Raw genomic sequence first — 16,414 nt, forward strand, 5'->3', positions numbered from 1 at the left:
AACTGCTCAGAAAAAGGAATATGAAACAAATCAGATTTTTCTCTTTTATTCATACAATTAAATTTCAATTTTCTACCCTTATCATTAGATCTTATTGCTATGGTTACAATTTAAATACCTTAAGTATGGTTGAAAAGTAGGCAAATTTAAGAAAACACACAAGAAACATTAATGTAATTAAAATAATAGAGAGTAGAATAAATATCAGTTGTGTTTGCTGTGTTTGCAAGTTAATATACTTCCCCCTCCCTGCAAAAGGAAAAAGGGTAAATAAAACTCCCAGGTTGGAATATGAGTTTGGGCAGCAGTATACTCTGACCAAAGTAAGGGATGAAGTATAGTTATCAGGTGTGAATTATGAATGTCGCTGTGGTGAGGACAGATGAATTACTAGAGTTGTATTTCCCTAACACTAAAGTATTTGGGGAGCTATCTGGCATATATTAAAAAATATATGAATATATAATATTTATATATTAAATGAAATATTTATAATATTTTATCTATTTATCTATCTATATTTTATGCATTAGTAAATCACGAAGATGGTGGTCAAATGACTGAAGCTGAGTAAATGCACTGGAGGGGAGGAGAGGGAGAAAGGATGCCAAGGGCCCAGATGTTCATTCTCCATTGTGCGTCTTCACAAGCGCATTCTCTCCATATGAAAATCCATGCAATTACACACCATGCCTGCCTGGCTTTTGGCAGTTAAAAAATCCACAACTGCCCCCTCTAGCTCAGTTCAGTCAGGATGTTTCTCCAGCTCTACTTCAGGCAGCACTGCTGGCATAGCTGTATCTCCTTCATGCTTCCAGCTAATGCTGGAAAACTCGCTGGGTCCCACCTCCCACAACTGCTCCAGTTTGGTGGCAAAGCCACCCAGCCCCTTGTCCCTACAGTCTTAGACATGGCAGCAGCTTCCAGGAATGACCACTCCTTTGGGTGGTTGGGCACTGACTGACACAGCTATTCTCCTTGGGCTACAAAGAACTCTCACCTATCAAACACTAGCGCTCCAAGAGAAAAGGGCAACAGCGGGATACTGAAACATTTTGTACATAGAGATATAAACGATGACACTCATGAGGGAGTATGAGAGGACTGGCCTCATATACCTAAAGGGAGGGAGAATGGATGCAATCTTTTTAGGAAGGCAACTTGGTAATACATTTAAAGAGCCTTAAAAATGTTCATATAGTTTGAATAGTTTTCTTCCTAAAAATCTAGCCTAAGGTAAATCAAAGCTGCAGATATAATTTTATACACAAGGATGTTTACCATAATGTTATTTATTACAATGAAAAGTTAGAAACAACCTAAATGTCCAAAAATAGAGCTATGGGTAAACATGGTTTACACTTGTAGTTTTCCTTTACAGAATCCACCCCTGTCGCCCCCAATTTTAAGTGTATAGGGTTATATACCTCCACTAGACTTGAAACACTTAAGAGGGCAAGGATATTTGTTTTAAACCTTGACAACTATGTGCTAGCCAACTAGACTCTCAAGAAATATTTTTGGAATAAATTAATGATGCAATATTAAACATGAACTTACAGGAGAATTTTACATTAAACGGTACGTGTTTGCCATAGCCAAGTAGCAAATGCACTGTGTATTTTTCTTTAAACTGAATTTTTCAACTCTCTTTTTAACAGTTCATAGCACTGCTATTTCTCCTGAGGAATGTTTAAATCAGGTGATTTTTTGCTCAAACGATTTCCAGTGGCTCCCCATGACGTGCAGGAAGTTCAAAGTCCCTGGTATTTACAGATCTCTATAATTTGGCCCAGTGTGGCTGTCTAGCCTTTGCACATCTTATCATCTCTCAGACTAGTTTTAAATGTTCCCATGAGACATTTCTGTCGTCTCTTCTGCCACCCAATGACAGTGCTCTCTCCACAGCCGGGCTGCTGGTCAAGCCCCAGGCTCCAGGCTCATCCTCTCTGCAAAGCTATCTCAAAAGTGGGCTGTCCACTTAATGACAATGTTTCCCACATAATACTTACTTGGTAGTTAACCACATATTATTTCATGCCATGTATTTCCTTGTATTAAACTGCTGTTTGTAAGTCTTCTTGTTAAGTAGCCTTTCACATGTCTCTTCCTAATCTATGGTTTGAGTAGAATACTACATTTCTTGGGAATAGGTTCTTTATAAAATGGCAAATTGCCTTGTATCCACTATAAATAACACCAGAATCCTGGTGCCAGGTTCAGGTAAACTCAGATACCAGGCATTTGGTGATTTAAGTTTTACTCAATTCAAACCTTGTTTAAAAACAGCCGAAGTATTTAGATATCAAGGCCTATTCTAGCATTCACACATTGCTGGCATTGTCCTTTACATTACGAGAGGTGAGGGAGGTGAGGGGCATATGTGTGTGGAGCCCAACACTGTCTGACCAATGACACGTATAGTACTTGGCTCACGATGTGGCTACTCAGGAAGCGTTTAATGAGTGAAGACTGAGTATGAAGATATCAAACATCTGTGAAAGTGGCAGACATGCTCCTCAATGTAATTCATCCTTGATATGAGGTGAATTTAGGGTAAAAAGAAGAGATAAAGAGACTATGTCAGAATCTTCCAGACTATTTTAGAAGCTATCAGGTGGTCTACATCTGGATACATAAGGAAAATGAACATTTCAGGCAACTCTTCTCTTGAGTATGAGAAACACTGTAAAAGGAAAGACCTTGACTTATATAACTGATATCCCAGATTGTACAAAAACCTTTGGGAGGGCATCCCTGTATTTCTTTATGATAAAAAATTCAGATATTGAATTGATATTAAAAATGTTTTGATGCCCAATGCTTTAACTTCTTTACATCTGGCATATATAAATCTATTCAAGTATGTTAAACAAAATTAAGTATATTAAGAAAGTACTACTTCAAAGCAAAGCAGTTCAATATTGTCACTATTAAAGGCTTTGCTTGGCTGATTTCACCAAGACGTAGTAATTTAAGAGAGCAGGCTCTGTCTGTGCAAAACTAAAGGAAGATATTTTTATATGATTAAAAACTCATACCTGTTGATCTCCAAGGAAATGACTTCTCAGTTGAGCTAGAGAAAAAGAAGGAAAAAAAATGGAACATTTACTTCCTTTGTCATAAAATTTAACTTTGGATCTGTTTTGCATATAGACATTTAATTTTCACATTTAACTATATAAAAGTATAAAAACCTCAAACAAAATTTAAAATGACTGTTCTAAGTTAATTTTTAGACAGTATTAAACCCTCCACATCAATTTGGGACAAAACTCTATTTCTTGGAAATCAAGACAAGTTATAAAACGACTTACAAAGTTGTAAAATGACTTACAAAATGACATAAAAAGTATGATTCTCCTTGGATAAGACTAATACAATAGCACAACTAACTGTGACCTTCATAGTACTTATATGAAGTACTACACTGCTTTGTGTGGAATAACTAATATGAAAACTATATATAAATTAAAACAACATATACATTATGCTGTACAACATATACATTAAAAAGAACCAAAAAGGCTGTTGAGAAGTTCATTCAATTTACTTATTTTCAAAAGAAGCCCTAGATGCTATAATAGACACATAAGTTAATGGGGTCATTTTGAACTGAATGTTGCCTTATAAAATTTAAATATCCTAAACCTTTATATCAAAATATAAGGTTTTACACGCTAGGAGAAAATTTTAACTGTATATTTTTCTTGGTTTATAGAGTACCAATTTTAAAAATTTCTGCATAAAAACATATCTGTGCCTCCCTGGTCCCCCTCCCCCACTTAAAATACTCAATACGGGAAAGCATGGTGCTTAGGGGACGGTGTGGTAGAACAAAGGTACAAGAGGCTGGATTATTAGGCATTTATTAAATGTCAGAGTAAGTACCTCACATATATTATCTCCTTTATATTATTCACAACAACCTAACGAATAGGTACATTATTATCTTTACAGATAAAAACACTGGCCAAAGTCTTACGCTAGTAACTGGAAGAGCTGGGATTCAAACCCAGGATGGTTTGATTTCAAAGTCAGGGCTTCTCACCACTGTGCTATATAGTAGAATAGCTTGTGATCCCATTTTTGCATTAAACACACACACACACACACACACGCACACACACACTATGCCTAGGAAGAAGTCTAGAAAAATAAAAACCAAAGTGCTAGCAGTTATTTCTGTGGGGTACAACTAAAAGGAGTTTTTTCCTGTTTAAACATTTGTACTTTTTTTCTGGAAATCAGAAACAAACACATACTGAAGTATTTTGGAAGTGTTTATTAAGTTTATGGAAAAGGTATGTGACTTTGGGCTTAAGGAAACTCTGTAACTTAAAGAAAGGGACATCCTTTCAGTGCTGTAGGTGTAAGATTTTAAGTCCTTGTTAGTTGCTTGATATTCCCCCCAAGTCATTAAGTGGCTAATCAAACTCTTGCTGGTTAAAAACTCTAGATTCAGTAAGAATTCCCTTAACTTCAATTTTGACTGCGATTTGCCTTTTTGTCACCACAGGCGGAGCTGCTCACATTCCAGGACCTTGAACTAGCTGCAAGCAGGGGGGCATGCTCTCAGTGAATGGAGTCAGTTAATGCTAATCTTCAGCACTCCGGTCATGTTCCTGTACCTGATGTACTCCTAACTGATTTCAAAAGGGACTGATGGGGAAGAAAAAAAATGAAAATTTGGTCAAGTATCAATAAGGGCACATCTGTCTTGTTCCTGAAGATAGGTCATCACATTCTTATGACTTCAAAAGTGGTTTCCTAGACTGAATTTCAATTCCTCTTGAATATGTTTTTATTATTTAATTCTATTATCTAAATTAGTTTTCTAATCACTGAGGTTGCTATTACCCAACTGTGTTCCTATTAACATGTTCATATTTTTTGTCAATATTAAAATACATGGTAAATCAAACTGCCATCCAGAATTGTGTAATATACCTCAAGTTTCTTGGGAGTGATAAAGTCTGTTATCTTCTGATTGAAATTTATATAAACTTTAATGAAATATGTTTACAAGATTTTTATTCTTGAAGTTATAGATCATAGAATATAATTCATCTTAACTGCTCAAATTGGGCAAGGGTTGCGGCTGTTTTGCGCATCTCTTTAGGTCCAGTGCCCAGCATACTGCCTGGCACATAGAAGATGCTTAATATACATTGTTGCTGTAACACAAATTGTGAAAAAGTAATACCATGTTCTTCATTGTTCTGAAAGATCAGGTGTATGTAAATTATTACTTACTACTTTGTTCAAACAGGTCAAATTATTCTCTCCCACTCCAGGTAGGAAATTCCAGTAGCCTCACTGCATAACAATCAGGCAAACAGCATTTTTGCTGCTGAAAAGGCCTTTGGTCATCAAAATACAATAAGGTATTCCTAGGTGAAGGCAAGGGGAAGTCTCTGTTAAAATTATTTTTCCCTACTCTATTCTAGACAAACAATAGAAATCACTAGGAAAATAAGTTAATATTGAGGATTAAAAATAAGCAAAAGTTCCATTTTGAAGACTATATATTCAGCCCGTTTACCTTCCCACTGATTCCACAATTCTGTGAGATAGCTGGTCATTTTATGTTATTCAGAACAGTCTATTTCTTTCTGAACCACTTACTTTATATGATTCTCAAATTGTTCACCACTCTGGGATTCAGGGATCACGCAGTAAATATGTGCAGTTTTGAAATGTTGTTTTAAGTCACTGAATGTTTTAAGTCACTTTTATTGGAACAATGAAATGAGAGGCAGCTCTACATTAGACACAGGCATATTCCTTCCTTCCTCTCTCCTTCCAGCCATCTATTCCTAGAGACACTTCCCCAACTTTTACTGAATGTCTACAACGTGTCTACAGGCACTGTGGCCATGAATGACTCCATCCCATTCCCTTTCACTTCTCATCTGAAGATGCCAAGCAGTTTATGTTCTAGGATCTTTCACTGGAATGTGAAACATTTTAAAATACAAGAATGGGATCATCCACAATAACTCTGTTTCAGTGGGAAGATGTATTCAAAGTTTCCAATAACGTAATTAACAACAAGCTTCTAGAATGAAATCCATTTATAAGTTTGGGTCTTCTTGGTTAGATAGTGAACAGCAGTTAGGAGCAAGCTCATTTGCAAATTAATAAATCAAGGCAATTTATTTTAATGTGAAAAAAATCTTAGTTTCGTTTTAACAAAGACACCATGTCTTCAACACAGTATTGCATGAGAAAATGCAATAAATCACTATAAAATTCTGTACACTTAAGAAATTATATATTTTTTCATTCATGGACATAAATGGAGGCAAAATTACCTTTGTTGAATATTTATGGCTGTCTGTGAAACCCAAACCCCCCTTGTCTTGACATCCCATGCTATGTGTGAGAAAACTAGCCTCTCACCCTCCTCTGCAGCCAGGGAGCCGGCCAGTGACCGAGGGTCTAGAAGGAGGCATGTGAGGGGAGGCGGTGGCACCGTGGGGAGCAGTAGCTGGGGCACTGGCCCTGGACACCCCGACTCAGAATCTGGCTCTCTGGGCCTCCTGGAGGTTCTGAAAGTTGTCACCTAACAGCTTCTGATAAGTTCCTTTCCTGCTTATACAAGCCAGAGAGGATTCTACCGTTTGTAGCTGAAAGTTCTGACTGATGTTTTATGACTGAAAACAAATGCAAACAGGCCCTCTGAAAAGAGCTAAAACCTCACTCCTTAACTCTTTACCTGTATTTCCAAGTGCACACTGGATATTATACATTTTGTACTCAACACATTGAAACCCTTTTTTCCCCCAAAAGAACTCCCATTTAATCATGACCACCTAGTCACTCACACTGAAGAACATGGAGTCATTTTATTGTCTCCCCTACCCTGCCCACCTCACTAGCATGTAGGCTCCATGAGGGCAGGGAAGTCTGCCTTGTTCACAGATACGCCTCCAGAACCTACGACAATATCTGGCACATGGCGCTCACTCAAAACATACACCTTCTGAATTCATCCCTACCACCAAGAACACAGTTCGGGCCTTCATCCTCTCATTGTCTTTTGGCTGGATCATTCTTTCAGTCTCTCTCCTAACTTGTCTGCTTGGCTTTGATTTCTCATCCTTTCAGGCTCTCTTCCAGGCTGCTGCTACAGTGATTTTTCAAACCTGAAAACAGTCAAATCTGAAATTCTCCTGACGCTAACGCACAACAGATCCTTACAGGATAAATTTCAAACATCTTAGTTAGTATGGCAGAGATTCAAACATCTTTGTATGGCACAGAAGGCCCTCCACCACCTGGTTCCTTCCCGTTTGCCCTTTCCCACACAAACCTACATTCTAGGCACTTCTAATTACTTGCAGTTTCCTCACATACCAGGCTGCTTCACGCTTCCAATGCTATTTTGGGGGTAGAATGTGTAGGAACACAGTCTGGAAACTCAGATTTACACAAATTCCAGAATGGTATATGTGGTACAGTGTAACAATACATATGTCATACACCCATGAAATGGAACACTCTTAAGTTTACCTTCACTTTGTATCACTTAATAACAGGAATATCTTTGGAAAATGGTCTACTTAATAAAGTCACTACTCAATTTCCTCCTGATTTCCTACTGTGCCAGATGTGAGCTTAAGTGGACAGCAGTAGGTAAACAGTAGGGGACGGGGGAGTAGAGAATTTGATGGAGCTACACAGTAACTTTACCATGTCATTTCCCTCACCTTCTCCCTGGTCTAGATGGGGCTCTTTCTATCACTAGTAAAGTGCAAGTTACTGTCATTATTCTCCTATAAGATACACTGAATTGGGATAGAATCCGAGTTATTTCACTTTGTTTTATTTAAAAAAAGTCATCGTGTTAAGAAATTTTATACATACATATGTGTACACACACAGCCATATATACGTGAACCCTTATTAGTAGTTCAAAAAACTAAGCACAGCCAAAAACAAATTCAATTTCACTTGGCATTAAAGGACAGGAATTACTGGAATGAATATTCTAGAAACTATTTGATTTATGAATAGAGCACAGGCGTGTACCACTGTCTAGACCACACACCCTCCACAGCGTCCTCTCTGGTGAGCACTAATCATCCTTGGAGAATTAGCTTGATGAAAGTTTATCACTTCTTCCTTTACATCAAGAATGTACCCATTAGTCTATCCCGAATTTTGTTTTTCATATGATTGTAATTGCAGGATTTGTTTACCTGTTTTCACTACCAGACTATGGCTCTCTTGAGGGTAAAGAGTGTGTCTTAACTCTATCTGCATCCGACCAGCATTGAATAGGATGCTAAATAAATGATAGCTGACCTTAACTTTTTGGGTTGTTCTTTATTAAGGCTAATCCTACGTTATTTTAGAAATTGTTTCAATCATTCTACAAAGGAGATTTTGGCTCTTTCTACATCTTATAGAAAAGATGTCTATTGTAAATATTATAGGGATCAATCCAACAAATATTTATTGATCATCTACTGAGTGCCAGACATTGTTAGAGGCTGGAGTATAATGGTGACAAGAGGCAAAGCCTTTGCCTTTTGCATGCTCACAATTGTCTTGTAATTACTCATTACAGTACGCATGTGATTGCCCCACTGGATCACATGCCCCTCAAAGGCAAGGTGTCAAGAGACTTTTGAAAGGCTGATCTTAAAGGGAGAAACCTGTAAAAGAGAGTACTCTGATGAGTCCAGTAGTGTTATGGTTGAAGAAGCATTCACATATCTATAAAAACCCGAAGTGTGAAACATTTGTCTTTTAAAACAAAAACAAGACCCAGCTCTCCTTCTACTTACCTATGAAAATGAGGTAAATTGGTATTAGGACTACCCAGGTAGGAATTTGAACATGAAGCCTCCGAGAGAAGAGGTATGTAGCAATGTGAAATGTATTGTCATACTCAAGAATTTGCTTCAGTTCCCACAGATCAAAAATTATACAGTGCTAGAAATCAGCCAGTTTGGGAGGCCATCAATACAATAGTCCACATGTTCAGATAAACCTGACATGTCATGTCTCCCCTCTGTATTACGACAATCTTTTCAAATGGTTGTTTAAATCACCCCAATTTAGCAGCATTACATAATCTATGTATTTCACTATTGCAACATATTCTTTCACAATATTTTCCTAAAATGACTCTTAGGTGATCTTCCTTTACTGAACAGAGGTAATTAATAGATGAACTCTCATTGATCATATGTTCATTAATCTTACTATAAATATTTTCAAAACTGTATGTGTACATTGCTGGCCTGACTTTTTACTCTTGACTTTCCTATTAGTTTTACTATTTTGAGCTCTGACCATAAATGTTGAGTTCCACACAAAGGTTCTATATTTCTGGACATTCAGATGGTCGACAGGCATGTGAAAAAATGCTTGACATCATTAATCATCAGAAAAATGCAAATTAAAACCACAATAAGATGTCACCTCACACATGTCAGAATGGCTATCATCAAAAAGAACACAAACAACAAATGTTGGTGAGGATGTGGAGAAAAATGAACCCTGTACACTGTTGGTGGGAATGTAAATTGGTGCAGTCACTGTGGAAAACAGTGTGGAGGTTTCTCAAAAAAACTAAAAATAGAACTACCATATTACAAAGAAATTTACTCCTGGGTATATATCCAAAAAAACAAAAAAACACTAATTCGAAAAGATACATGCACCCCCAATGTTCACAGCAGCATTCTTTACAATTGCCAAGATATGGAAGCAACCTAAGTGTCCATCAACACTGGATAAAGAAGATGTGTGGTGTATATATACATATATACAATGGAATACTACTCAGCCATAAAAAAGAATGAAATTTTGCCATTTTCAGCAACATGGATGGACTTCGAGGGTACTATGCTAAGTGAAATGAGTCAGACAGAGAAAGCAAACACTGTATGATAGCATTTATATGAGGAATCTAAAAAATACAACAAACTAGTGAATATAACAAAACAGAAACAGACTCATAGCTATGGACAACAAACCAGTGGCTACCAGTGGGGACAGGGATGAGGGGAGGGGCAAAATAGGGGCAGAGGGTAAAGAGGTACAAACTATTATGTGTGAAATAAATAAGCTAAGAGGATATATTGTACAACACAGGGAATATAGCCAGTATTTAATAATGACCGTAAATGGAGTATAACCTTTAAAAATTGCGAATCAGTACATTATACACTTGTAACTTATATAGTATTATATACCAACTATACTTCAATTAAAAAAAGTTCTGTATTTCTTCTGCACATATTAACTCTTGAATTTAAGAACTACCACATGCTTACAGATGAAATCTCAGTAGCTGGAATAAATTCCAAAATGCATTTTTCTCCTCCACCAATTCATTACTAACTGAAGTTATTCCATTAGCAAATGTTCTGGATTCTAAATCCATTATGAAAAAATTTCTGGCAGCTCAATATTGGTTTGTTATAATTGCCTTTGTAATCCATTGCTCTAATATTTATAAGTCCACCTTTCACTTGATTCCAAGGTCCATTTCTCAGTTAAAAAAGAAAAAGTTGGTTTGTTTGGGTTTTTATTTTAGGCGATTAATTCATATTGAAATTACTTACTACCCAGCTATCCTCTAGGCATTACAGATTACTTTTTAATGAACCGCTTCAGAATCTTCTTAGGTATGAAAGCTAGGCTCCATAGTCCACAGGTCACTCCAGATTTCCTATTATGCACCTAGGATTTTCTCAGCCAGAATCTGGCAAAATAACTACTAATGATTCTCAACTTTTGGTCTCTGTTTGGAGCGCTACCATATAAAATTTAAAATAAATTCCCTTAACGGAGTAAGCCATTCTATCCAATACCTAAATTTCTCTATCTTCATTAATTATAATTAAATCTTGAATTATGATATAGCGATAACATCATACCACATAAGTCTTTTAAAATTTCTATCTAGTATTGCTTTGACTTTCCTTTTAATTAGTACTGTTAAAACTTTACCTAGTTTCTGTTAATGCATTTGTAAAACATTCCGTTAGTTTTTTGTGAGTTCTTAGCTGGGTAAAGCTCATTCTGTGGTTTAGCTTTCTTGAGTGCTCTTGAATTTATGCTTGAGAAAGGCACTTTTTGAAGATAATGCCTGTGAAAGTCCCAGGTTTTAAAGCATTCACCATGTAAGCAGGTCAAATTTCTCCTCACCTTGACCTTGGCAAGAATGTTCTTGAGTTCATTTTATACTCATAATTAGCATGGTGAGAAGTGGGGTCTAGAAGCCTAAGATGGAATCAAGGGCTCTCTAATGCCATGAGCCATCTTCTGATGTTCCAAGAACTCATACCACCTAACAATAGGATACTGACAGGTTTTTTAACAGTTTTGTTTTTCTTATGTTTGGGAAACAAGGACCTCATCTCTCCCTTATAGTTAGATAAGAATTAACTAAGGGCTTCCCTGGTGGCGCAGTGGTTGAGAATCTGCCTGCTAATGCAGGGGCCACAGGTTCGAGCCCTGGTCTGGGAAGATCCCACATGCCGCGAAGCAACTAAGCCTGTGCGCCCCAACTACTGAGCCTGCGCGCCCCAACTACTGAGTCTGCGCTCTAGAGCCCGTGCTCCGCAACGAGAGAAGCCACCGCAAGGAGAAGCCTGTGCACCGCAACGAAGAGTAGCCCCTGCTCGCGGCAACTACAGAAAGCCGTATGCAGCAGTGAAGACCCAAAAATAAATAAATGCAGTCAAAAATAAATTTAAAAAAAATTTTTAATGAATAAAATCTATCTTTAAAAAAAAGAATTAACTAAGAAGTAAATCCTTTACATTAAACAGAGACATACTCTCTGTCTTACTGCCAGAACTAGAGCAATTAGACAAAATTAAATACATTACAATTATTCTTCCTGAGACAGCTGTGGATAGCTATCCTTCCACTAGGCTATTTCAGTAAGTCAAAGACGGGAAGGCCAATATGTACCACAGACGATGAAGGTGAACGGCTCTGCCTGGCTGAAGGAGAGGAGGGGAGCTGGGAGGCAGACAGCTATCCCTACCCACCACGTTATTTTTCCTAAGGGGCTCTGAGGACCCTAGTTTGACAAATCACTAGCCTTTAGATAATAAGGGTATTTTAGCAGTAATAATTAGAAAGCAATCCTTCTTAGTATTTTACTACATTTTTGGGAGCCTCTTCCAAATTCACTTATTGTCTATTCATAACCAATCTCAACAAAAACAAAAACAAATCCAAAAGCTCTTAGTCCAAATTTATGATTTTTCGGGACTGAGGCTCCTTTCTGTGTCCTCTTTATTGTGCTCTCAGACCCTAGAAAATTTTCTATTGGATAGAGACTGATTTCCTTCTTCCTGCCAAAGGACCACTTGATAGCAGCAGTCAGGAAAAGTGAAACCATGACAACATGCCCATAATTGTAGTTTATTATTATTTTTGTGTCTTATGGTTTTGAATTGCCCCTGAAAATGGCACATGCCTGTAATTTGAACTGAGCAAGGCATAAAAAATGAGACAGGGCAAAGGCTCTCTTTTCATAATTATTTACATGTCTGAAGGTGACACTGAGGTTAAAGAAAAGGCGCTTGAATTAAAAATGATGTCCTTCACGTAGAAGGCAGCTGCTTCTGAGCCATCAGCAACAGGACATGAGCCCTGAGTTCCCTTCCATGCATGGTGATGGATATGTGCCCGTCCACCTGCACTCACTTGTCACAATCACCTGGGTGACCAACAGAAGGAACAAGCAAGGCGGCTGCAGGAAGGCAGGCCTGAGGCTTCATGGAACACGGGAAAGGTCAAAAGCTTACAGTCGGACCCACATACTCCTTGCTCAGTGACACTTCACCTGAAAAAACCGGCCACGCGCTCAGAATATGCTTTTACAATTTCAGTCTTTAAAAAATAATGAGGAACAGCAAAGGGTGGTATAAAAGTACAATCTTGGTTTTCCACTGGCTGCTAGCAAGTTTAGAGTAAAATGTATAACTGAACACTGTGGTGAACATTTTTGGTCTCATGACTGGCTCTATTTTGTTCTCACCCTTGTTTACTCAGTTCTTCATTCCACTCCTCCCTCATGCCACTTTACCATATTTTTGCACCCTTATAACATCTGTCTAAAATGGATTCCAGGAAAAGGTAAGATAAAAATAAATAATATTACAGCCAGTCTCTGAAAGAGAAAGTTATGTACTTGATGCACAGCAAAAACATTAAAGGAATAGGAAATATCAGATTAGCCCTTTAAACAATTCAAGTAACTTTCACAGGGACTAGAGGTGAACCCGCATTTTAGAAGATGTTAAATATTCTTTGACAAAAGCATTTTGTGTTACTGCTTTGAATCTATGAATAAAAGATCCAGAGGACCACATGGGAAGGGGAAGATCAAAAAGAATGTTGTACAAGACAAAAATGAGACAAACAGTTCTCTCTGGTATCTCCATAAATTATACAGGAAGCATGACTTCTGTTTAAGCCCATCCCACAACAGGTATTCCAACCAGTAAAAGCAGAAATCAGAATAGAAGGGTTTTCTAACATTTCAGATGACATTTGAAAGAGTGAAAGCAACTGAGATGAAAATAGTAAAATGACTAAATACAAAACCAAACGCTCTTTCCTAAGTATTCTGCCATAACTTAGGATGCTATTTAGGCAAAGGGTCGAGCCTCAGAATAGACGGGCTACTGAGAATTATTTGTGTTGAGGTCTACACAATGCTACTGTCTCCCTCATTTCTGTTCTTCCAAATTCTTCCAAAGGCAAAGAAACAGAAAAGGAAAACAGTTATTAAAATTTAAGATAAAAAAACCCAAGAAAGAGCACACACAAATATACTCCTTTTAGAAATATGTAAAACAATTCAAATCTTACATTTTTAAATAAAGCTGGCACTGGTAAGAAGCAGCGCGAGGGTCCTGTTTTTCTACTTGCTCTACAGGAGATGGAGCACAGAGTTAACATGGGACTCAGCTGTAGAGATCTGTAGTAAGAGGTACACTGGCTGACATCCCAAACCCTTAAAATTCCTCATTATAAATAGTTCTGTTTATGATGCATACAATTTCATTTTGAATATTATTTAGGATATAAAATGCTTTGAAAAGCCTATATAAAAATTCACTTAAAAGCAACTTTAAGATATCATAAAATTAAATGTTTTATTAAATGTGTACCGACCACTCTGATTATTTAGGCATTCAAAAGCAAATGATATATTCACATACGATTCTTTGATACTCATATAAAGACATTATCAAATCTGGTGTGTGTCTAAAGAATGATATTCACTTTCTGTCCACTGATTACCCAGAAGATTTTATTTAAAAATTTTTATAAACAGTAAAGTTTCTGTAATTTGTGAGGAAACTTTTCATTATGAGTGTGAAAAGGAAGAACATGACATATTTCTTAAAGTTCTGCTTTGCTTTTTGAGAAAAATAATGCTTCTCCCTGTAATAGCACTTTCAGCTCTTGATTCATGGACAAGCACCATAAATAGCTGTTTTAGTGCTGAAGGAGGAATGAATTCACATGTGGGGTAGAGTACAGACGCTGCATCATCAATAATTGTCCAGGAAGAAGAATGGATGCATAAGGATACAGTCAACATTTGGCGGAGCATATGCTAGGCTTCTAGGTAGCAAGACTTAACGAACCTAGCAAAGTGCTTCTAGAATGCTTTAAATCTCCCCTGAAAGCTCTCATGGATCCCTAATTTGTCCCACATCCCCTTTCCCACCCTGTTTCCTTCTCTTCTCTATTATCCCCCCACACATAATTATGCAAGGTTTCTAAACTACTGAATAGGGGAATGAAACGGAAAAAGGCCTGTTAGAATGAATGAGAAGGAATGACAACAATGACAATGGAAAGTAAAGTCTCTTCATACAGAATTCTTGATGTATAATGGGTGAGCCATAAACACTGCTCAGGCACTCTCCCCGGCAAATGGACAAGTGGCTGGACAAGACTGCTAAATTCCTAGCTTTAATACCCAGCATTCTTCTTTTAAGAAATATGAATGAAAAGAGGAACAATGGTTCGCAACGTGACACAAGTGGTTGGTCTGCTTTATCCTGCTTTCCCCTCTTTGCTCCCTCTCCCATTCATTGCCACAGTGAGCCCACATTATTGATGGAAAAGGCATTACAAAGTATATGGAGCATACTGTGTAGATTCATCATCTAATTTAACTTAAATAAATATTCTTCATTTGAACTACTGAAGAAAACATCTACCACTCAGATTTTAAAAAATATGACCTTCTTAAATTTATAAAAATGAAAAAAAAGTTTTAACTATAATTTCAGTCAGAAAATTAAGAGCTGGATTACTTAATATTTAAACTTTTTGTTATACAGCATTTAAAACACACACTCACTGATATATAAAAGAAAACAGTATAATGAATCCCCTACGGATTCATCACCCAGCTTCAACAAATAAAAGGGAACATGTGGTCAACACTTACTTCATCTATACTTTTACCCACTATTTTCTGTGCATTACTAGATTATTTTGAACCAAGTCTCAGGCACCTTATTACTTTAGATGTATCTCTAAATATAGAGACTTGTAAAAGACTATAACCACAATAACATTACCACACCTAAAAAAAATTACCAGTAAAATTCTTCATATCAACCAATATCTAGTCAGTATTCAAAGTTCCTGTTTGAATTTTTAAAAACAGTTGCTTGAATCAAGACCAAAACAATGTCTACACATTGTACTTGGTTGCTATGCCTCTAAAAATTTCTTTTCATGCAGTCTCACCCTCCCTCTTACATCATTTTTTCCCTGTTTGAAATGATTTCAGTTGCCTTGCAAAATTCCTGATAGACTGGATCTAACTAACGCATCAGCAAAGTGTGTCGTTTAACCTGTTCCTCTGTCTCTGATTTCCTATGAATTGTTATTTATATCTAGATGGTTGAGCAATCTGGAGGCAAGAATGCATCCTAGGTGATGATATGCACTTCCCGTTGCATCATTTCAGAAGGCCAAAATTTCTGACTATCTTTTGTTTTGTAGAACATCTATCTTAGATCAGTGAGTTCAGGTGCTGTCAGCCTGATCCATTTATTGTAAAGTTTCTCATCATTTTTTCAGCTAAAGATTTTAGCAGCCATTGATGATTACTGATGTAGATACATTGTTTTGTCAGTGGTTGCAAAAAAAACTCACCCAAGATTTTAATTTCTAGACTTTGTTTTAATGTACTACTCTGGTCAATAGTAGTTTCTACCTTTGTATCTATGTTCATAAGGGATACAATACTGTTTCACTTACTATTTACAAATAAGTCTTTACTGAAAATTATTTTGCTAATGCTGCTCGGGAAATAGATATAAACCTGTATTTTGTACTTCCTAAGCACCAGTTCTTAGATGATCATTGATAATTTTGCTTGAATTTTCTCTGTGGC

General features: G+C 37.0%; 1 protein-coding gene across 12 annotated transcripts in view; it reads right to left on the reverse strand.

Annotated features, from left to right (window-relative positions):
* PKP4 (plakophilin 4) overlaps positions 1-16,414 on the reverse strand; it is a 247,608-nt gene that overhangs the window by 82,752 nt on the left and 148,442 nt on the right. For all 12 annotated transcript variants that reach the window (XM_081242577.1, XM_081242573.1, XM_081242575.1 and 9 more), the window contains one exon: positions 3,042-3,076. In XM_081242577.1, the coding sequence (XP_081098703.1) occupies positions 3,042-3,076 (35 nt within the window). The remainder of the gene's footprint in view (positions 1-3,041; positions 3,077-16,414) is intronic.

The sequence above is a fragment of the Mesoplodon bidens genome, assembly GCF_964165515.1.
Source record: "Mesoplodon bidens genome assembly, chromosome: 8".
NCBI classification, from domain to species: Eukaryota; Metazoa; Chordata; class Mammalia; order Artiodactyla; family Ziphiidae; genus Mesoplodon; species Mesoplodon bidens.